The following is a 23,206-nucleotide window of genomic DNA, read 5'->3' on the forward strand; positions in this document are numbered from 1 at the left end:
TGCAATTTATATTCTGTTTCGACCTGTTAATTATGCGCAGACTTGGTATTATTATTATTATTATTATTATTATTATTATTACTACTAGATAACTTTTTTAACATGGATTTAGTCACTGTCACCCCATAATCGACAGTGCGCTTACACAGAAGACACTTTATTGAAATAACACGAATGGAACCTGACTTGAGAATCGTGTTCTGTAAAACAAGAATATTCTAATAACGTTTGGCCTCACCCTTCTTTGCACGTTACTTTAAACTGCATCTGTTGCAATTGTAAACTATCAAGTAGTTGTGAACTTGCAGCTTGATTATGCTTTTGAGATTCTGTTAGCATGACTTTTTTTGTCTAAAATAAAACAAATTGACCTAAAAGAAAGTAGATAAATAGAAAGATATACTGAAAGTACTGTATTTATAACCCAGTTAATGCGTTTATGTTGCTCCACGATAGATATACGCACATATGAAGTTAAAGTAATTCTTTCAGAGACATTCGTAAATATTGGAACGCGGTGACGTTGTTTTGTTAACCTATCAACCCGCTGACCTCCACAGTAAATTCCGCAGTGTGTGCTTGAGAACCGGTCGTGCCATTGTGACGATGACAAGCAGGAGAGTGTGGCGCTGTGGGGTGAAGCTCGGCTGATAGGAATGGGAACTGGGCAGCCTGCCTTTCCCAGGAGCTCCGTGCTGAGGTGTGAAAGAGGGCTTGAACAGTCCAGCATGCTCGGCACCCACACTGAAGTGTAGCAGGACTTCATTTAGCAGGGTGCTGAGGTGCGACCCGGCGCGGGTGTTTATTTACTTTTGAATTGATATTGATTCTTATAATTGTAAGGTAGGTGCCATTTGAGGTGTGTACCATTGGCTTGAAAGCAAATGGAAGATAACTTGCAATTAAAAAAAACTTACTGGCACCTGCAACTGGATGAATAGAGAGATGGATAGATAGATCAGCGATGGACTGCAGTTTACCCCCATTCCAGGTTTTAAGACCAGCTTGATTAGCTAAAGTGGGATCCAACTGCTATGCAATGGGAGTCTTATTTCCATCCATGTAGGTAGACAGACAGAGATACGGGATGACTTGCACCCATCTCGCCCTATGGTACACATGGTTATACAGCGCACGGTATGCTAGTTGAGTACCGTTATCATGTGTTACTAATTAACATTACAAATTGCATCCAATACGACTAAAATTAAGCGAGTTCTGTCTGATTTAATACATCAACGGTGCTTATATTGAGGATGTTCTATGAAAATGGTCCTGTGTTGAAAACGTGAGCAAAATGACTCGACTGTACACCGTTTGATCTTTTGTGTGTAGTCGATCTACGTACATAAAAAAAAAACTGCAGAGAACGAAGCCGACGTGTTAAAGCGTGTGAGTTGAAGGCATTTGTAAAGAAAACAAAACCCACTTCACCAGGCGTCATCACCCGTACGTGAAGCGTGTGACCAAACTGCATTGGGAAGATAAAAAAAAGGTGACGATATATATACAAATGGACGTCTGGCGGTTTTAATTTACAAAAACATTCACCGGCATGTGTGAACGAGTTAGAACGAAGTCGGTTCCGTCTGATGGCGACGGGTTTTACACCTTTTTTAAAGGGCGCGGGGAGAGGGGGGAGGCGGGTTCTGCTGCCTTATGCTACCGAGTAACACCTCTACAGACCCTCGACACCTAACCCTCTCCGCCTCGCCCCAGCACGCTTTTCACGCCTCCGCATGAGAACTAACTCGGGTTATTACTGCACCATTTAGAACCTCGCCTCTGGGCACGTGGCAGAAATTCGGTACTTTTCCGCTCGACTCTGTTCAATTTCATCTGAAACTCCTACGCAACATGAGTCTTAATACCATTCCTCGCTAATCTTAAACCTAAATTCTGTTGTGATATTTAAGCGTGAAGTCGTACGCATGCGTACAGGTCCAGACTGATACTGTTATTTATAGGTGTAAAGTTGGCCTTTTTCTAAACGCATGATTGCTGCCTATACGAATTTGTCTATCCGTATATGGCGAAGTACGTTGGGAATATACAAAAAAATATATGTAGTAGCGCGTAATGTATTAATTTATAGTCATTACAGTCCAGTGTATAAGAACGACCAAGGTGAACGCATGGAACAGGTAGCACAGCGGTCTGCAAACTCCACCGCCGCATAGAATTGAAAAAAAAAGTTTGTGCATAAATATCTTGACACGTTTTGTGCGCCTGTAAATGCATAGCCACGTGGAAGTACCGTGCTGAGGATGAAACTCTGTGGGCTAACTAGATGCACACGCATAATATTGCACTGTTGTCCTCATCGGATAAGTGACGTCGGTGCAAGTTAGGCACACCACAGATGCGGTTCCATTGCAAGCCACGCGTCTCTCTCTCTTTTTTTATAGGTCTGCTCTAGCGCGCGGTGACAGATGGTTCAATGGAGTTCTGCCAGTAGTATAGAGTCTGTCCCGCGCGCGCAATCCTCCTCTCGACCGCAACACCAGAGTGACACCTGTGTGGCAAACGTGTGCCATTTGCGATGCGCCTCAATTAGCATACATCTGTGCTATAAATTTGTCCAACACGCAGCATACAACAACACACAGAACCCTATCAGTCGGGGTGGCGTCCTATAGTGCGCGCAGTATGTAACGTAAATAATTGTGCATGTTTTAAATATGTGCAATGTGCAACAGTGCACGCCATAATAGACATGATATAGGGCATTGCTTTGGATAGGCGGACAGATACCTGAAAACGCTTTTGAAAGTGCAGCACAGGTGCAATTAGGAATGCAACGGGGACTCGTTTTAAATCGTTTTGATTTATTTTAACTCTGCTTTTAATACCACCTACTATAGTTTGGTATGAGAGAAGAAATCGAATAGCGAGATGGCACTGCAGTACAGGTCAATACAATTAATGCAGATTTATACATCTGTGCTGTCGAAATCCACGACAAAAGTTGTCCGGACTGTCTGTGTTAGTGTTGTGTTTAGCATACTGGAGCCAGCAACAGTTTGTTTGTTTTTTTGTTTACGGGATCAACGCCGTTATTATCTAGAACAACAAAAACAGCGTATTAGCCTATAGAAAAAAAACGGCTTCCATTGTTGTAGCCGGAGCCCACGTCGTGTAGACTGGTAGGCTAACACAAACTACTGAGAATGACAAAGGAATAATTTTTTTTTTCTCCTATAGTGTGCTGTACAGCTGGAGCGTGCCAGAGATACAGTCGCGGCTGAGGGCGGACAGCTGAGGCACGCGCTGCCTTAATTACAATTACAATTGGTTTGGGGGGGGGGGGGGGGAGCAACAGTTTACAAAGCTGCCCTTTGTCCAATCCCTCCCCCGAAAAAAAAAAAATATATATATATCAAAGATTAGATTCTCCCTGGACATGTGGCAAACTGAACAAGAACAAAACCGCAAGCCATCGAGGGGGGGTAACAATTCAATGATTTTTTTAAAACCACTGGCACACGCCAAACTTCTGGCCAAAATCGAAAAAAAAGTTGTTATCTTCTATTTGAAGTAAGGAGGGCGTGCGCCGGATGCAAGCACAACTTGCAAAGTAATCAAAGTTTTTTTTTTCGTATCTTTTATTGGAGAGCTATAGGGGGAAACAAGTCACGGACAGCTTTTATTGCAAAACGCTTATCTAAAGATCTGAGTGGATGCGGAGTTTTCAGTAATAAAGGCAGGAAAAACTTCACTTCAAACGCTAACGTTTTAAGACGTTTTGTACTTAATAAGATATCCTAAGCAGGTGTAGGTATAATGCATCGCGTTACCCAAACACGCTTTTATGGGGTTCGAGATAAACTGTACAAACACCGGCACAGGTTCACAAGGCAAATGCTAAAAATCCAGTTCAATCCTACGGAAGAAAATGCATTACATTATAAACACGTTTAGCTTTAAGATCGTGTCTTGGAAAACCTGTGTGGGAAATACTGCTTTTGGGAAGAGAATTATAACTTTCACTTGACACTTTCTCAAAATAATGTATTGATAACTTTGTTTTATTTTTATTTATTTGTTTAATTGTATTTTTTGGGGACGGGGTAAGGCATGTCACCAAATTCACACTCCTGTAATCGCATTTACCGGGTAACAGAGCAGAGTGTTATCTCTCCCTGCAAGACCGCGACTATGCACCGCGTATGGAAGAATGGAGAGGGTATCTCCTCCATTCTGCTGCTGCTGCTGCTGCTGCTCGCATTGTTACGAAGGGCATATGGCAGACACACTTCGCTTAGCAGAAGTCGGTCCCGCGCCTGCGGGGCAAACAGGGGACCCTCTGTCGAGAATCACAACAGAGGCTTCGCCCTCCTCGCCACTGCTGCCCTAAACAATAGCACAGATTTCACTGGACTGTCCGTCTGCCGTTATTACAAAAGGAAAGGAAGGCGCGGGCATGGCAAGAGATAAGGCCTGTTTTACCAACTCCCAAGTGTAGCCTGTGTGTGTGTCACGATTTTAATTTTAAGTTTTAGAAATTTTGCACGCACGTATATGTATTTATTTTGCAGATATTTAAAAAGTGAGGCTGTTTTTAATAAGAAGGATGCAGGGATTTTTTAAAGTTATGTATAATAATCACTGTTGCACGCGTGAAGCACAAAAAAGTGTAGTTTTTTGTATTGTAATTTTTATTGGGGAAAGTAGCGTAGTCACCTGCGTTTAAATATTTATTTATTTATTTATTTATTTATTTAAGAATAAAAATAATACAATCTTTAAAACGTTATTTAGGTTTGAATTAGTAACGCGGTTGTGTTTGCTACGGTGAATGGATTTTAAGATCTTATTTGATAAAATTATTATTATTATTATTAATAATAATAATAATAATAATAATTAATAATAATAATAATAGCAAGTTAACCACCACTTTTAGTTAAACAGGCCATGTGTAAAACGACGCACCAAACTAGTTGCAAGAAATGTGTCTGTCTCCCTGCCTGCCTGCCTGTCTCGGTGTGTGTGTTTTAGCGGCTGTATTGCAATTCTAGCAGATGTTGGTGAATTAACAATGCGTTATAAAAGGTAATCTGAAGTTTGGATCGATGGGAGTGGGTTTTGCTTGTATAGCAGCTGAAGCGCACGAGAGGGGGGGGGGGGGGGGGTAGGAGCAATAAGGCAGGTGCGCCTGATTACCATACAGCTGTAAGCACGAGGCGTCCACAAAAGCAATTATCCCCAAATAACCCCCCTCCTCCCCCTCAGCCCCAAACCGATGGCCCAAACCGACGTAACAAAAGACCCGCCACAATGGGTCCCCTGTCGACTACCCCCCCCCCCCCCCCCCCTCCCTGGGCCTGTGCGGTTTAAGAAGACGCACGCGCCAGTACAATTAGAATTTCTCAAAAGAATAAAGGAGAAAGCCGATTTGAGGAGGGAGGAGGGAGGAGGGAGGAGGGAGGGGGGGTGGGGGGCCTCTCAACTGTCCCCCTTCTTTCAAACACACACCGCCGAACTCTCTCCCACTAACCAACTACAAAAAAGGAACTTTATCAAAAGAATAGAGGACGGCACGCGACACAAAGATGACTCACAATAAGAAGTTAGAGAAAACGCGTTTCTGTTTGCACATTTAAAACGGTTAAGTTGGAACAGTGCATGTATTTATTTATTTATTTAAGTTAATATTGTATATGCATCTCCAGCTAAATTCATATATACATTTATGTATCTGATAAATATAGCAAATTTGTCTAATTCTGATATGGGACCCAACTCAATTCAAAATCGACTGTACCCCAAGCACTTACCCATCAATTTAACTACGGGCCGCATGCACTTAAAGAATATGCATACACACTTAAAATAAAATGTACATTTTAAAAATGCCCCGCTCTGTACATCGGGAGCATCGAAATGTGCACATGCGTCTCGTGTAATGGTATACCAATCTTAACAGCAACAAGTTTCACAGATGTCACAGCTTCCTATAGGCGCACATATAACACACTGCCTCGCTCACTGCAAACCTAACCTTATTCAATCACTAGATCAAATTAAAGCAATGCTTTTAATACACGCGGTTCTTACATTAATTCCCAATATTTAATACCCCCCTCCCCCCCCCCCCCCATACAAAACGACCCCCTCCCTCCCTCCTTTGACCATTTGGCCCGTGGAGCAGCGTGTGTAATTTGGGATGAGGGGCGGCAGTGGAGGCTAAGTGGGCGGGGGCAGGAGGAATCTGACACCACTCGCCTGTCTATAAAAACGGAGTCGGGCGGCTCTCCAGCATTAAAAACAACCTCGAAACGTCAGACCACAACAGAGGCAAGAGGGAGCAACGGGATATTATTTTGTAACACGCTCCTCCACCTCTTGCTATAATATAGATTATACTTGCGACCCACTTGGAAGCGAATTGGATTCTGAGCTATATACTATATCCGAGTCGATAGCAGAGCCAAAGCAATCCTCGAACATGACTTTATATGTCTTAACGTGTTTTCTGTGCTTGCTTTCCACGCATCTGGTAAGTATTACTGAAAATCGATGTTTAATTGTTTACTGTTTTATTTTTTTACGCACAGTGCGTTTACCATGTATTATTATTATTATTATTATTATTATTATTATTATTATTATTATTATTATTATTTTCTCCCCTCAACAGGTCTCTTCCTCCGGTATTTTTGAATTGAAAGTTCATTCCTTTACAAGCTCCCGAGGCGCCTGCAGTAACCCTCGGGAGTGTCAGATCTTTTTCCGGGTCTGTCTGAAGCATGCCCAGGCTGTCATCTCCCCCGAGCCGCCCTGCACCTACGGAACCGCCTTGACCGAAATCACCTCCGCCGACCACAGCTCGATCTCCCGCACCGCGTCTATCCGAATCCCCTTCCACTTCAAATGGCCGGTAAGTTTGCAAACTTAAGAAAAACAAAACAGAAGAATACGTATATTTGCAAAACTGTAATGATCATCTGTGGTTTGGTGTTTTTATTACGATCTTAATCGTTTTCTTTTTTGTTTATTTTAATAGGGAACCTTCTCTCTTATTATTGAAGCTTGGAACGCAGAATCTGCGGAACAGTCCACAGGTAAGCGTGCAGTACCTCTAATCCTGCTAGGGGGCGCCTCAAGACCCACTTTAGTTACAGAGTACAAGAGCTCGTAACTGAGACGAGGGTGCCCGTGTTCTAACAAGTATACGAGAATGGGGACGCTAAAGCAATTGATTCAGTTTTACAATCCAAAAGAAACGATTGAAGCCTAAGATAAAAGCCAATAGTATTGCTATATTGGCACTTACAGTGCTTTTATTTCCAACGAGAATTTGTTTATGTAATAAAAAAGGTACAATATATGAATGCATTTTATTTATTTTTCCCCTCTCAGAAAACCCATCTAATTTGATCAGTCGCTTGGCAACGCGTCGGAGACTGGCAGTTGGCGAGGACTGGTCTCAGGATGTCCACTTTGGCGAGCAGAGCGAGCTGCGCTACTCCTACCATGTCGTTTGCGATGACTACTACTACGGCGACAGCTGCTCGGACTACTGCCGGCCCAGAGACGACACCTTCGGCCACTACACTTGCGACGAAGCCGGCAACCGCGCTTGTCTGGTCGGATGGAGAGGCGAATACTGCTCAGAACGTAAGTTAACAAACCCCCTCTCTCTCCCTCCCTCCGAGTCTGCTGGTGAAATTCAAAGAAGCAAGTGCATTAACAAATTTACTTGTAGTAGCAGCCGAGCGTTGCCTAGCAATCGCTACCCCCCCTCCTGTCTTTTAAATTTGGCCGATGGGGAGCGAGTTGTGTGCGCTCGCGCTCTTTTGTTGGGTCGAACAATGAGTGCAGACAGCGTGAGTTAACACGGACACGCGCTGTGGCTTAATGCGCCCTGTCTGCGTAAAAAAAGAAACGGCATGGGGTGTTTTGTACAGGCGCCAGCTGCCTGGTTTAGTACTTAACTACTTGATGTGTGTGGGGACAGAAAAAAAAACCCGCGCAAGTTTCTAATTTTCCTTATTAATTTGTTTTGTTAAACAGCCATCTGTGTGTCTGGGTGCAGCGACAACCACGGTTTTTGCGAGCGCCCCGGGGAGTGTAAGTGTCGCATCGGGTGGCAGGGGCGCCTCTGTGATGAGTGCGTGCGGTACCCCGGCTGCCTCCACGGGACCTGCGGTCAGCCCTGGCAATGCAACTGCCAGGAAGGCTGGGGCGGTCTGTTCTGCAACCAGGACCTGAACTACTGCACCAACCACCGGCCCTGCCATAACGGAGCGACCTGTAGCAACACGGGCCAGGGCAGCTACACCTGTACCTGCAGCCCGGGCTTCAGCGGCACCAACTGCGAGATGGAGACCAACGAGTGTGACAGCAACCCGTGCAAAAACGGAGGCAGCTGCAATGTAAGTTAGGCTAGTCGATTATCCACCAAAATACATGCATGCATACATACATACATAGTTTTAAAAGAAAAAAACAAATACAATTAATAAATTTAAAACAAATTAACAAACAGATCAATAAATACAACAAATTAAAGTTTAAAACAAATGAATGCATACATGTGAAACGAATGACATATTTTATTGTTTTTTTCTAACCAGGATCTTGAAAACGACTACACCTGCACCTGCCCACAAGGATTCTACGGCAAGAACTGTGAGATCAGTGCCATGACCTGTGCGGACGGGCCCTGCTTCAACGGGGGCACCTGCGTGGAGAAGCCCGCAGGGGGGTACTCCTGCCGCTGCCCGGTGGGCTACATGGGCTCCAACTGCGAGAAGAAGATTGACCGATGCACCAACACCCCCTGTGCCAACGGTAAGCACCCCCCCTCTCCTCCCCGCTTCTCCGAAACCACAGTGGATCGGACAAAACGGGGATGAAAAAAAAAAAACAAGACTCCCGTTGCAAAGTGGTTTGATCCATTCCTGGTTTCGCTACGAGCTTAATAAGACCTGAGCTTGTTGCCTAGACACCCTGGCTGATCAAGCTCATAGTAATGGAATGGGTGAAACTGCTGTGCAATACAAGTCTTATTCCAGTCCCTTCAAAGCTTTCGTTGTGAGCTAGATCTTTTCAAGCGAGCCGATTTGTAACCCTCTTTTTTGCCTCTCCCAGGTGGCCAGTGTCTCGATCTGGGGCGGAGTATGCTTTGTCGTTGCCGGCCCGGTTTTACCGGCCCGCGGTGTGAGATCAACATCGACGACTGTGCCCGGAACCCGTGCCGGAACGGTGGCACCTGCATGGATGGCATCAACGACTACACCTGCAGCTGCACGCTGGGCTACTCCGGCCGCGACTGCTCCCAGCGATCGGACGTCTGTGGCACCGTCCCCTGCCAGAACGGAGGCACCTGCTACACCCACTTCAGCGGCCCCGTGTGCCAGTGTCCCTCCGGCTTCATGGGCCCCAGCTGCGAGTACAGCCTGCAGCCCAGCGTCTCCCCAGAGGGCTCCGGGGACCCTTTCCCAGTGGCCCTCGCCGTGTCCTTCTGCCTGGGGCTGGTCACCCTGCTCCTGGTGGTTTGCGCCGCGGCCGCTGTCCTGCGGCAGATGAAGAAGAGCCAGCTCGGGAAGTCGGTGCACAGCGGCCTGGAAACCATCAACAACTTATCCCAGTTCCCTCGCGACAAGGGGGCCCTGGCCATCCCCGGGAGCCCCTTCAAGGTGACCAATAAGGACGCAGAGCTGAGCGCAGACGACAAGGCGGGATACAAGCAGAAGCTGGTCGACTGTAACTTGACCGAGAGCAGTAAGCAGCAGCATCAGCAGGGGCAGACTCTGAAGCAGGGAAGCAAAAAGTCTGACCTGTTCATCTCCGTCCCTCCCTTCACGAAAGAGCTTGCCTACCACCCAGTTTACATCATTCCTGAGCACACTGAGCAGTGCGTCTTTGCAACAGAGGTAGGTATCTCTCCCTTTATTGGAAATAAGACTCAGATTGCATAGCGGTGTCTCCCGTTTCAGGTTTTACTACGAGCTTGATTAGCCACAGCGTGTAGGTAACAAGCTCAGGTGTGTATTTATGAAACTCCTAGTGCAATCTCCAGGAATGGATCAAACTGCTGTGCAACGGGAGTCTTATTTCCATCCCTGGTATATTCTGCTACTTTTTTTAGTAAGAAGTATTTTATTGTATCTTTTATAGGGGATATATGGAAGATGTAAATGCATGAGTATACAATATTTTCACCGATTATAAAGCAATAGAAATAAATTAAATGAACTATATTAGTCAAAAACTATTTCGTTCAGTGATTTTTGAATATTCCATGCATGAAAGGGTTAAACTCAAAGTATAACCAGGAACAGATCAAATTTCCATCCCTGATGATATTTAAGCTAAAGACAGCTCAACTGTTTGTCATGCAAATTTATACATTTGTGGCACTTTTCTAACCAAGTTTTCCTTTTTGTTTTTGCTCTCCAGGTTTAAGAAGGAAGTTTCTTGATGACAACCAGGATGTTGCTGGGAATTGTTTACATTCAGAATGGACATCAAATGTTTTTTAAAATCGTATTTCTATATCTCTATCTATCTATCTATCTATCTATCTATCTATCTATCAATATATCTTTATTTATTTATTCATGCTGCTCAATTATTTTATTTTTTTGAATGGACTACTTTGGGGAGGGGGAGAAAAAACTACAACCAGCTCACCAGAGATGAAAGCTGGTTTGATATGTTGGAGAGAAAGCTTGCCGGAACTTATTTGCACTACTTTTTTAACTTTATTCTATAAAAAAAAAAAAAAGGACTTGAGAACCAAGTATTTATATATATATATATACAGAAGAAAAAAGGCAGGACCTTTGTTTTGTAAAAGAAACAAAAAAAGTGCCATATTCTATTGGGGGGTGGGGAGACTGTTTTTCACAAATTCAGAATTTTAGAAGCGCGTGTTTGTTTATCTGACTTTGCCCCTTTTATAATGACCAGTTTTCAAACAAATGACATTCTACATGTTCAAGCATGTAAAGGGTTAAAATGCTGACGTGCCTATTTAAAAAAAAAAAAAAAAAACTACAATAATTATGCATTCAGAAAAAAAATAAGGTACTATATTTTAACACTGCAAAATGATTTTAAAATACCACTTTTTTTACATTTTGTTTTATGCAAATGTTTTTTTTGGGTTTTTTTTTTTGGGGGGGGGGGGTATTCAGTTTCAAAATTGGTCATTAGTAGATACAGGTTGTACTTATTATTTAAAATCTTATGTATTTCATTTTCCAGTCCAAAAAAGAAAAGATATTTAAATAGTGAAGGCATGTATTCAATTAAATTCACAGCGTTACTATTGTTTTTGATTGAATTCAAGCCTTAAAAGAAAATATTTGTATACATGAAGGAACATAACTGGAACGATATTTAATTTTGTTCTTCCTCATTTTATAAAACAAAAAAAAACAAAAAAACCAAATGAATATTATTTCTATTATATTTTATATTTTTATTATTTCCTAATTTAACGCAATTTGTATAAAGTGACTGGAGATATACTGTCTATATAATTTAATTTCTGTATATATTGTGTATTTATAAAAGACGATTGTATATATGTCTATGTTATACGCCTGTTATGGTCAGAAGGCAGAAAGATATCTATTTTTTCCAAATAAAACACATTAATTCAAATGTTCTGTTTTTATGCGTGTTTGTTTTAAGTCCTGGGAGGGTGAAGGGGTGGTTGCTGTGGCGATTAGCTGAGGATGGGGGTCACATTTTTAGGTTTTTTTTTTGGGTTACCCTGACCTGGGTCTCCAGTGTGTTTGGAGTTTGGAGCTTAAGATTCAGTTTTAAAATGATGGTGCTACTCCATTACAAAAGAAGGGCACAAAAAGCCTTAATTAAAAGTCTAAGTCTTTGCCTATTCTCATGCTAATTGAGATGGCATCCAATATGCAAAAAAACCCCCAAAAAAACACACACACACACTTTCGCTCCAGTGCAAAATTTGCATGGATTACATTTTTGTACAGAGGTAGGGGGCTGTTTCTATTTATAAAGTTTTTTTTTTTTTGATGCAAAAGGATCATTCAGAATCATGTCAAAGTTTTCTTTTCTCCTTGCAGAGAGAAACGCTGCTAATTGTGGCCTCCGGGCAGAAGCTTTGAAATCTCAGTTCTTATCAGAAGTTTGCAGCTGCCAAAAACTCCATATTAAAAACAAGCCTTTCTGAATCCAATCTCCAGTGCCGGTAATTACTGTACTTTGATCTTTAACTGCAACCCACAAACAGCTTGCACTGATTAGTAAAGAAGTGACTGTAGTAGGATTTGGTTTCATTGTTACAACATTACAGCTTATAGGAACTTGCAACAGCTCCATAATATTGTTATTAATACATTAATATGTAATGTACATAAAATAATAATGTATTTATTATTTTAGCAGACGCCCTTATCCAGGGCAACTTACAATTGTCACAATTGTTTGGTCCAGTGACCACAACTTGAAATCCAAACTTGCATGCTTTGCAATCATACTTTCTGGCTCATTTCCCACAACGAAACTTGATTGAATATATATATATTTTTTTACAGAATGAAAAATATAAGGCGGCGATCAAGAAAGCACCAGGTAGGAAAATTATTTAGTGTTTTTTTTTTTTTTTTTTTTTTGCTTTACAATGTTGCGCTTGCTCCCAGTCCTGTTCCATACATACGCACACGTTTCCCAACACTGGTGTTTAGTTAACACAGCATATTTAAATTAGTGCATCCTGGCTTCGATCCAGTGTGTTTAGACGCCTTTGCAAATCACCTGCTACATGACACAATGGGGATGAAGCCGAGGGCCTTTGGGAGGGGAGTGTTTTCGGGCCCCCCTGGGGACAAAGGCATGTGCATCTATTCAGGGGACCAGCTGCCCCCCGTTCGCACTCTGGGTCGTTCTGTAGTGGGCTATTGAGAGAGGCCAGGGTGCTGGGGGGTTTAATGCATGGAGGAGCGTGCACCAAGTCCAAGGGACAAAAGACAGACATCTGCTTTTCTTTTTTTTTTCCTAGGGAAATATTAATATGGTTGAACTGGTTCCTCGACTTACCTAATAAATCAGTTAATTAAATAAGTTTATTTTTGTACAGCTGTGGCCAAAAGTTTTGCAGCACCCTATAGAACTAATAGTCGATTGAAACCTGCTGAATAATGTTACGTTAACAGTAGATGGTTCAACCCTAAAATTCTAGATGATGGAAAACTTTTGTCCAGAGCTGTATATGTGTATTATTGCTGTTTCTGTTTCTCGTAGTTTTAAGCAAACAAAGTTGAGTATGCACATCACTGGAGACCAGGAGGCAAGTGTATGTCCCTACTTTTATATCTAGGAGAACAGGCGATTGGGATTCAAACCTGCTGTGGGCATTCTTTAGTATTGAGAGGATCAGTCTCGGCTTGTCGGTCTGCTTGTCTATGCAGGACACTCAGCTGCATGTGTTAAAGCATGAATGCTTCTTCAATCTAGTCCAGGATTTGGTAGTAAGCAGATCTCTGCTAGAAATGATATTCAGAAGAACCGGTAAAATGCTTTAGTGAATCTATTTTGGCATTGGTTGTTATCTCTCTCTCTCTCTCTCTCTCTCTCTCTCTCTCTCTCTCTCTCTCTCTCTCTCTCTCTCTCTATATATATATATCTCTCTCTCTCTATCTATCTATATATATATAAATATCTCTATCTATCCCTCTCTCTCTCTCTCTATATATATAGTATATCGATCGATCTCTCTCTATCTATCTATATATAGATATCTCTATCTATCCCTCTCTCTCTATATATATATATAATATATCGATCGATCGATCTCTCTATCTATCTATCTATCTATCTATCTATCTCTCTCTCTCTCTCTCTCTCTCTCTCTCTCTCTCTCTCTCTCTCTATATATATATATATATATATATATATATACTGTATATATACATATACAGACATGCTCAAATTTTTTGGCACCCCTCCACAAAAAACGAAGAATGCACAATTTTCTCTGAAATAACTTGAAACTAACAAAAGTAATTGGCATCTGCCATTGTTTATTCCATATTTAATAGAAATCAGACTTTGCTTTTGATTTTTTATTCAACATAATATTGTAAATAATAAAACAAATGAAAATGGCATGGACAAAAATGATGGGACCGCTAACCTAATATTTTGTTGCACAACCTTTAGAGGCAATCACTGCAATCAAACGTTTTCTGTAGCTCTCAATGAGACTTCTGCACCTGTTAACAGGTAGTTTGGCCGACTCTTCCTGAGCAAACTGCTCCAGCTGTCTCAGGTTTGATGGGTGCCTTCTCCAGACTGCAAGTTTCAGCTCTTTCCAAAGATGTTCGATAGGATTCAGATCAGGACTCGTAGAAGGCCACTTCAGAATAGTCCAATGTTTTGTTCTTATCCATTCTTGGGTGCTTTTAGCTGTGTGTTTTGGGTCATTATCCTGTTGGAGGACCCATGACCTGCGACTGAGACAGAGCTTTCTGACACTGGGCAGTACGTTTCTCTCCAGATATGCCTTGATAGTCTTGAGATTTCATTGTGCCCTGCACAGATTCAATATGCATTTTAGAAAATTCCAGTCTGGCTTTTTTATGTTTTTCTTTCAAAAGTGGAGTCCTCCTGGGTCTTCTTCCATGAAGCCCACTTTCGCTCAAAAAGCGACGGATGGTGCGATCAGAAACTGACGTACCTTCACCTTGGAGTTCAGCTTGTATCTCTTTGGCAGTTATCCTTGGTTCTTTTTCTACCATTCGCACTATCCTTCTGTTCAATCTGGGGTCGATTTTCCTCTTGTGGCCGCGCCCAGGGAGGTTGGCTACAGTTCCATGGACCTTAAACTTCTTAATAATATTTGCAACTGTTGTCACAGGAACATCAAGCTGCTTGGAGGTGGTCTTGTAGCCTTTACCTTTACCATGCTTGTCTATTATTTTCTTTCTGATCTCCTCAGACAACTCTCTCCTTTGCTTTCTCTGGTCCATGTTCAGTGTGGTGCACACAATGATACCAAACAGCACAGTGACTACTTTTCTCCATTTAAATAGGCTGAATGACTGATTACAAGATTGGAGACATGTGTGATACTAATTAAAGAAACTAATTAGTTTGAAATATCACTATAATCCAATTATTTATTATCTTTTCTAAGGGGTACCAACAAATGTGTCCAGGCCATTTTAGAATATCTTTGTAGAATAAGCAATAATTCATCTCTTTTCACAGCTTCTTTGCTTTATTCTATGACATACCAAAGGCATGCAAGTATACATGATAAAATAGCTTTTAATTTCATCACTTTTCAGGAGGAATGAAGCATTATTTCAATGAGCTGTAAGGGTACCAACAAATTTGAGCACGTCTGTGTATATATATATATATATATATATATATATATATATCTCTCTGTCTATCGATCGTTCTCTCTCTCTCTCTCTCTCTCTCTCTCTCTCTCTCTCTATATATATATATATATATATACATACATATATATAAAGCATGCGTCTCTAGCCTACCGTAGTCTGGCTGTGATGTTTATCACCAAGTCTTGTTCTCATTCCCACTCTTGATGTTATAATCAGTCACATGGTGACTCTAGAAGATGGTAAACGATTGGAAACTGCTTTCAAAAATCCGCGTTCCCTGCTACGCCCATCGCAAATCTTTATCTTTTAATTACCCGACAAAGGGAGATTTATCGACAGGGCTGGGGTAGACTCTTTTTTTTTCACTAGCCTCTAGGGGGACATTGGTCTTGGATACATTAAAATGTTCCTAATAAAATACATTAAATACAGGGATGGGAATACGACTGCATGTTTTCTTGAATGATCATATATTAAAGTGTAAGGTGCCAATGCTTTTGTCTGTGAGGTAGCAAGCTCAGGTGTGTGTCAAACTCATAGTGAAACCAGAAATGGATCAAACTGCTATGCAACGGGATCCTTATTTCCATCCTTGAAATACATGCACACATGTAATAAACAGCATTCAAAAGATCAACAACAACAACAACAAAACACTTCCGCTACAAACTTTATTGAAGCTCATACTGTGAATGAATTGAGGTAGCACATGGAATTAAAAAACATTTCTTATTAACATACTGTATATATTGCCCAATATTTCAAAATTTGTTTGGAAGCATTTATGTAGACTTCTTCATAATTCAGAAAAAAATATTTCCGAAACCACAAAGATAAAAAGTGAAATTGCAAATAAACAAAATAAATATTTCAGTCTTAAAATATTCATCATGCAAGGATAGCAACCTTGTATGGTATATTTTGCATACAATGTAATAATAAAATATGTAGAGACAGGTACATCATAAAATACAGAACCATCTACTGTATCAAATAAGAAATAATAAAGTAAATGAAGCACTTTACAAGGAACGGGAAACCCATGGAGGACCTGAAGATTGTGGTTTTAGAAAAAGTAAAATTAGATAATGCACAGTATAGAAGAATAAAAGAAAATCAATGGGTAAATAGACTAGATGCCACGATGCCTGGAGGTTTAAATAGAAAGGAACAGTAGATTGTTACAACATTAGCTACATGCTGAATGACATCACAAAGACATTAGATTTAAAGAGAAATAAACATGTGGTTACCATGGCATCAAGAGCCTATAATACCTCAAACACTTTCCCCTTGACAAAGGCATGTTAAATACCAAAGAAACTAGAAAACGATATTGCAAAAATTATAAACTACAAAGCGGTATGTAATTAAATATGTTAACGTAACATTATTCAGCAGGTTTCATTCGACTTTATGAAGCAAAATTAGTTAATTCTATAGGGTGATGCAAAACCTTTGGCCACAGCTGGAAGTTGCTGTATATATCTCAGAACATTTCAATACTGAACACCAATATACTTGCATGGAAATTTGTGCTGGATGATGGAAGAGGTAGATAGATAGATGTGGGTTTTAATTCTCCGACTGCGGGAAAAGGGTTGTGAATATATTACACTATCGGGGAAACAGTGCAGCCTGGTCAAATCGATTTCTGAACAGCAATTACACCAAAACAAGATGCATATTTTTGGGTCGCGTCCAGTTGCAGATTAGGCTGCATTAGTCGAGATTAAGTTTACGGACTGGTTTCGTGGAGTCTTTAGTTCAGTTTTAACCATACTGGGGCTTGGCTTGGGGCTTAGGGAGGCAGCCTTGTTAAGACCAGCAAGGGCTGCACCTGCTTCTAAGCCTGTTGGATGTGGTGTTGTGGTTGGGAATTTAACTCCAGGATCCCTAATCTCCTGGTGTTTCCGACTCGGTATGAGGGTGATAGAGTAGGGCTTAGAACCATGCAAAATGCGCAGTACTAATAAATTCAAAGATATAACATGTACAGGCTACTTGTATCCCAGCTGTTTTTACTAGATGTTTTTCAATGCAAAATACTGGCATTGTAAAAGTAGGGTCCAAACAATATTATTTTTTTATTATTTTATTTCTTAGCAGACGCCCTTATCCAGGGCGACTTACAATTGTTACAAGATGTCACATTATTTTTTACATACAATTACATTATTTTTTACTGCCGCTCATGTATGCTTTGCAATTTTGCACATTTCCCCATACTGGGTTTCTGCAAAAAGAGGTAAACTTACTTTCTTTCTCACCCATCACTCTCACTGAGATGCACTCTCCCCTCCTCTCCCTTCCCCAACAGAACGAGGGGGTAGAGAAAGTAGAAACGGGGGGGGGGGGGGGGGGGGCTGTACCCCTGATCAGCTCCCCTGGGGACAATTCCTCAAAAACACAAAACCAACAGATGCCTCTGTGGAGTACAGGGAACAGCAGGGCCCTGTCAGAGTAGACAAGGGGACCCAGAGAGGCACAGGCAATCTCAAAATGATTCACGAGGAATGAGGGTTTGTGGATAGGCAGCGACAGATGGGGAGGGCTTGCTTTATTCATTTTTCAGAGGTCAGGAGTGTTTATGGGATGGTCAGATTTTATAGGATAGGAGAGGCGTTACTTTTTAGTTACGAGTGCTCTGGCTGCAACAAATGTCGTTAGCATGTTCCAGACGTGTACTGCTGTATGATTACAGTGATGTAACACACTCACTCTCTCTGTAAATCACTGCGTCTGAAGAAGCCTCATTTTGTAATTTTGTCGTCCTTTTCCCCCCAGCTTTTCACTCTTTTTCACCTTTCTGCTCAAATTTGTTGGCCTGTTCTTCTTTTCTACCTGATTTTCACTCTTCTGTCATATTTTTCTGCCTGTTTTTGCCTCAGATTTTCTATTCCATCCATTTTATCCCGTTCTAATTTCCCAATTTTTTTGACCTTCCTACCTCATTTTTAATTTTTTGTCCTAATTTCAATCAACTTGTTTGCCGTTTTTCTCATTTCCTCTCCATTTTTTAAATGGGAAAAGGAAGCAGGTTGTGTTGTAGGAAAAGGAAGAGGGTTGTGTTGTAGGAAAAGGAAGAGGGTTGTGTTGTAGGAAAAGGGGGCGGGTTGTGTTGTAGGAAAAGGAAGAGGGTTGTGTTGTAGGAAAAGGAAGCAGGTTGTGTTGTAGGAAAAGGGGGCGGGTTGTGTTGTAGGAAAAGGAAGAGGGTTGTGTTGTAGGAAAAGGAAGCAGGTTGTGTTGTAGGAAAAGGGGGCGGGTTGTGTTGTAGGAAAAGGAAGAGGGTTGTGTTGTAGGAAAAGGAAGAGGGTTGTGTTGTAGGAAAAGGAAGCAGGTTGTGTTGTAGGAAAAGGGGGCGGGTTGTGTTGTAGGAAAAGGAAGAGGGTTGTGTTGTAGGAAAAGGAAGAGGGTTGTGTTGTAAGAAAAGGAAGCGGGTTGTGTTGTAGGAAAAGGAAGCGGGTTGTGTTGTAGGAAAAGGGGGCGGGTTGATGATGGGAATTTACTGAATGTCTTCGCATTTTATTTTCTGTTTAAAAGAAATAAAGGATCAACACAGGTTGTAACCCCCCCCCCCCCCCCAGGTTGTAAAATCGACACAGATTATAAACCCAATCGACACAGCTTACAAAAAAATCGACACAGGTTGTAAAATCGACACAGGTTATTATAAAAATGGAAAATATAAAAAGGGATGAAAACAGTAAAAAAAAAAAAAAGCAATAAATAACAAAGCACTGAGCTCAACAGATGATGGGAATTTGCTGAAAACAGTCTTTTGAAATTTTATTTTGAGGTTTCAAATGAAGAAACATCACAAGGCAACATTATAAAATCCACACAGCTTCTAAAACCAGCATAGCTTATTATAGAAATCCATGCAGCTTATTATACCTGCATTGAGCGTTTGGGCGAATTATTGCACTTAGATTTCAACAGATGTATCACCGGCCTGCAGCCTCTGTGCAGTTCCACCAAATTCCAGCCCAGCCAATCACAATCCACAACTCAAGAAATCACCTTCCCCTACCAGTCAAGCAACAAGGTGACAAGAGAGATAAAACACAGCAGCCCCATTGCAGAGCATGGTAGAGTGCGTGGCACAGTGCAGGGCACACACAATGTGCGTCTGGGGGATATTGCATCCCCCGTATCAGAGTCAAGTTGGCATTAAATATCAGACAAATGTTACCTTAGGTGAAGCAGTTCAACCTTAGCTCCAAACCAGCCTTATCTCCACAAGTCCAGGGGTGATCTTTCAACACACTCCTCAACAGCTCAGAGCTAGAGATTAGATATACAGACAGACAGACCAATAGCCTTTATTGGTCTGTAGGACCTTTGTGCTTCCACTCCACCAATACTTTAAAATGAATACAAACACAGTGCACCAAGTACACCCCCCACACATGTTCTGTAACAATTAAAAAAGTAGGGATCGTGCTAGTTTAAAATGACACACGTGGCTTTTAATGCATGCCTTGCAAGCAAATAAAATGAAAAGGAGGGTACAGTATGCTTGGACGACGCACAAGATATTTTAACCTACAAGGTTTAGGAAAGTTGTGTGTGTGTGTGGCAAGCACTGGATCTACATTATCATTTTTTATTTATTTGGCAGAAGCCTTTATCCAAGGTGACTTACAGGTGTTACAGGGCAATACAGGGTTACAATTCTATTGCTCAAGCTCTATATTTAAACGCAATATAGGTTTACAGCAAGTACAAATAATACCACTAAAATACATGCAGAATAGTTCAGTCCATTCCCTGCAGTCTCATTACCATCTGTGCAGTTTCACCAAATTCCAGCCCAGCCAATCACAAGCCATAACTCAAGAATCGATTCCGGATTCCAATACCCTCAAGAACCAATGAATGCACAGAGTGTGATGACACACACGAGGATGAAACCAAAACAAGACCGCTGTTGGCAAGCTTTTGTGCAACTTCCTGTTGCAAACCTTAATGTAGAAAATATCATTGATGAGCCAACCCCAGGTTAATAACAGAAGACAACACATACAAGATACATTTTAGAGCATTCTACAGCACAGCAGAAAACCACCTTGGGTTACACCAACCACTTTCAGTGGTAAACCTGGGATAACCACGAATAGGTTGCTGATGCAATCCAGGGGTGTACAATGCTCTAATATAAAATTAGTCTATGTCTTATCAAAGTATAGGCTGATCAGATCGAGCAGTCAATGGCTAGTGCCTTGATCATGCAAAATGAGAGGGAGTACACGCCAGCTCCACCACGGTACAGACGAAAAAACGAAGACAGAAAAACATTCCTGCCTTGTTGCTGCAGTGCTTTCAAAAACAAGCAACCTAACAAATGCCCTCTAGTTAGCTGGTTTCCCGTGAGTGATTTAAAAAAAAAAGGGGCTTGGCTAATGAGAATTCCTCTGCCCGTGCAGGGAGGGAGAGACTCTCTACAGTACTGCAGGAGCTCTTCAGAAAGCAAGCTCCTTGGAAAATGCACCCTCCGACCCTTCGGAAAACAGGATATCTCTGCGCATACAAAGAACGGGGCGGTTCAGAGTGGTCTCCCTACAGCTGGCAGCTTCCAATCAGCCACGTCCTGTTTATAAAAGTAGAGTAAACACAACAAACGAAACCAAAAACGAAACCAAAATTGATGGCAATGTAAAAATCATATATTACACAAACCAGCTTTCACTCAGTCATCTGAAGTCAAGTTCAGACAAACCTGTTTATATCACACTCCACTTAGTATCACCTCATGGGAATGCCCTGGCCAGAATACAATGAGAATCAATGTGACTTCCTAATAAAAAATAATACATCATAGATAAATACCCAATATCAAGTCACATTGATCAGTCATACGATCGACACACATGACTTCCACCCCGCTTAATATAATCACTTTGTCATGTAATCAAAGAACTAGCCATAATAATTACTGTATTTCATGTTAGATTTCGAAGTGTCACATTTTTCCCCCCAGTCAGTTTTTCCGTTAAGTATCTACAAAGCGGTGTGCAATTCAGTATGTTAATGTAACATTATTCAGCAGGTTTCATTCCACTTTATAAAGCAAAATGTGTTCATTCTATAGGGTGGTGATGTGAAACTTTTGGCTAGAGCTGGATGCTTTTTCTCATATTATTATTATTATTATTATTATTATTATTATTATTTATTTCTTAGCAGACGCCCTTATCCAGGGCGACTTACAATTGTTACAAGATATCACATTATACAGTATTTCACATTATACAGATATCACATTATTTTTACATACAATTACCCATTTATACAGTTGGGTTTTTACTGGAGCAATCTAGGTAAAGTACCTTGCTCAAGGGTACAACAGCAGTGTCCCCCGCTGGTCAAGGCTTCAGCTCTGGAGCTTGCATTTCCTCCGATCGGAAGCAGGATAGGGAAAGAAGAGGGGGTAAAAAAAAAAAACACATTATTAGGACTTTCCATTCTCTCCTATTGTTGAGGACGGGACTTTTTCAATTTCAACAGGCATTTCAAGCCAGCCTTTGGAATTACCGGGATTATAAATCTTGTAGGGGGAAAATCAACCAATCACGGTTGGGGAGTTTATCAAAATTCCAGAATGTCCTATCCAGTGTAGAGTGATGTCATACTGCGCATAGAATATCGATTGTATGGCATGGTACACACATTTTTTTTTACAAAGAGCAGTACAATTGCCATTTTTTTTTCATTTAAAAATAACTTTATACCATAGTTGGGGTCAATTCCTGTTTTTCAATTCCAACTCTATTTCCAATAGTATTCTGTTAAAATGAGCTCTGGCAACAAATTACTTCAACAAAGTCACTGTTTGCTGTAATCATAATGAACGCTGGAAGGCCGTTGGGATTCAAAACACAAACATAATTACCAACTAGGACTTAAGATGTAACACAGAGTCAATGTACGAGAAGCACTCTGTGAAGGCATTTTATCTTTTTTATATATAAACAGTACTGTGCAAATGTACTGCAACACTTCAAGACCACGTGGTGCTTTTAATTAGGCCTCTTAAAACAACTTCTAAAAAGGTCTCATGCATTTTATATTTGAGGCCGTGTGTTCCTTTTCTCTTACCATTTAATTAATTGCACATGTGGCCTATTAAAGCCATCAATTAAAATTAGACACTAATTAGCTGTATAGTCCAGCAGTCACAGTGAGCAGGGTTAGCTGTATAGTCCTCCAGTCACAGTGAGCAGGGTTAGCTGTATAGTTCAGCAGTCACAGTGAGCAGGGTTAGCTGTATAGTCTAGCAGTCACAGTGAGCAGGGTTAGCTGTATAGTCCAGCAGGCACAGTGAGCAGGGTTAGCTGTATAGTCCAGTCACAGTGAGCAGGGTTAGCTGTATAGTCCAGCAGTCACAGTGAGCAGGGTTAGCTGTATAGTCCAGCAGTCACAGTGAGCAGGGTTAGCTGTGTAGTCCAGTCGCAGTAAGTATTAATAATACAAATAGAAAATAGATTTCTGATCTTTAAAAAGACCCAATCTCTGTCCCAGCAGTAGCCCTGCGAGTGCTTTGTTTGGGCAGTGCCAAGGCTCCCGGCTGCAGTGTCTAGGGCGGCCACAGCAGCAGCAGGAAGCACCGGGCTGCGTCAGTCATTCACGCTGGAAACAAAGCCCCTTTTGACTGGGTACCGAGTGACGAGGCTCCCCGTGCCATTTTTCAGGGCTCTTATCAGCCGGGACCAGCGGGATTCACATTAGGAGCTGCTTTCACAATGAAAATACAAAAGCACTCCCCCCATTCCCTGGATAAACACCCGCCCTGCCGGCCTGCCTGCGTCTCTAGCATCACTGCAACACCAGGTTCACTAAGGGTGCAAGATGTGATGATG

General features: G+C 41.5%; 1 protein-coding gene across 1 annotated transcript; it reads left to right on the plus strand.

Annotated features, from left to right (window-relative positions):
- The first annotated feature begins 6,264 nt into the window (after positions 1–6,264).
- Positions 6,265–11,020, plus strand: LOC117415138 (delta-like protein C). The gene is made up of 8 exons (XM_034025122.3): positions 6,265–6,502; positions 6,644–6,883; positions 7,010–7,067; positions 7,366–7,623; positions 8,020–8,381; positions 8,583–8,799; positions 9,100–9,884; positions 10,411–11,020. The coding sequence occupies exons 1-8, from the start codon at positions 6,452–6,454 to the stop codon at positions 10,414–10,416; spliced, it is 1,977 nt and encodes a 658-aa protein (XP_033881013.1). The 5' UTR covers positions 6,265–6,451; the 3' UTR covers positions 10,417–11,020.
- Positions 11,021–23,206: the final 12,186 nt, after the last annotated feature.

Source organism: Acipenser ruthenus, chromosome 7 (genome assembly GCF_902713425.1).
Source record: "Acipenser ruthenus chromosome 7, fAciRut3.2 maternal haplotype, whole genome shotgun sequence".
NCBI lineage: Eukaryota > Metazoa > Chordata > Actinopteri > Acipenseriformes > Acipenseridae > Acipenser > Acipenser ruthenus.

Coding starts and splice junctions, on each gene's coding strand:
- LOC117415138 (XM_034025122.3), top strand. CDS start 6,452: ATGACTTTATATGTCTTAACGTGTTTTCTGTGCTTGCTTTCCACGCAT. Junction 7,624..8,019: donor AGGCGAATACTGCTCAGAAC/GTAAGTTAACAA, acceptor TTTGTTAAACAG/CCATCTGTGTGTCTGGGTGC. Junction 8,800..9,099: donor CAACACCCCCTGTGCCAACG/GTAAGCACCCCC, acceptor TGCCTCTCCCAG/GTGGCCAGTGTCTCGATCTG.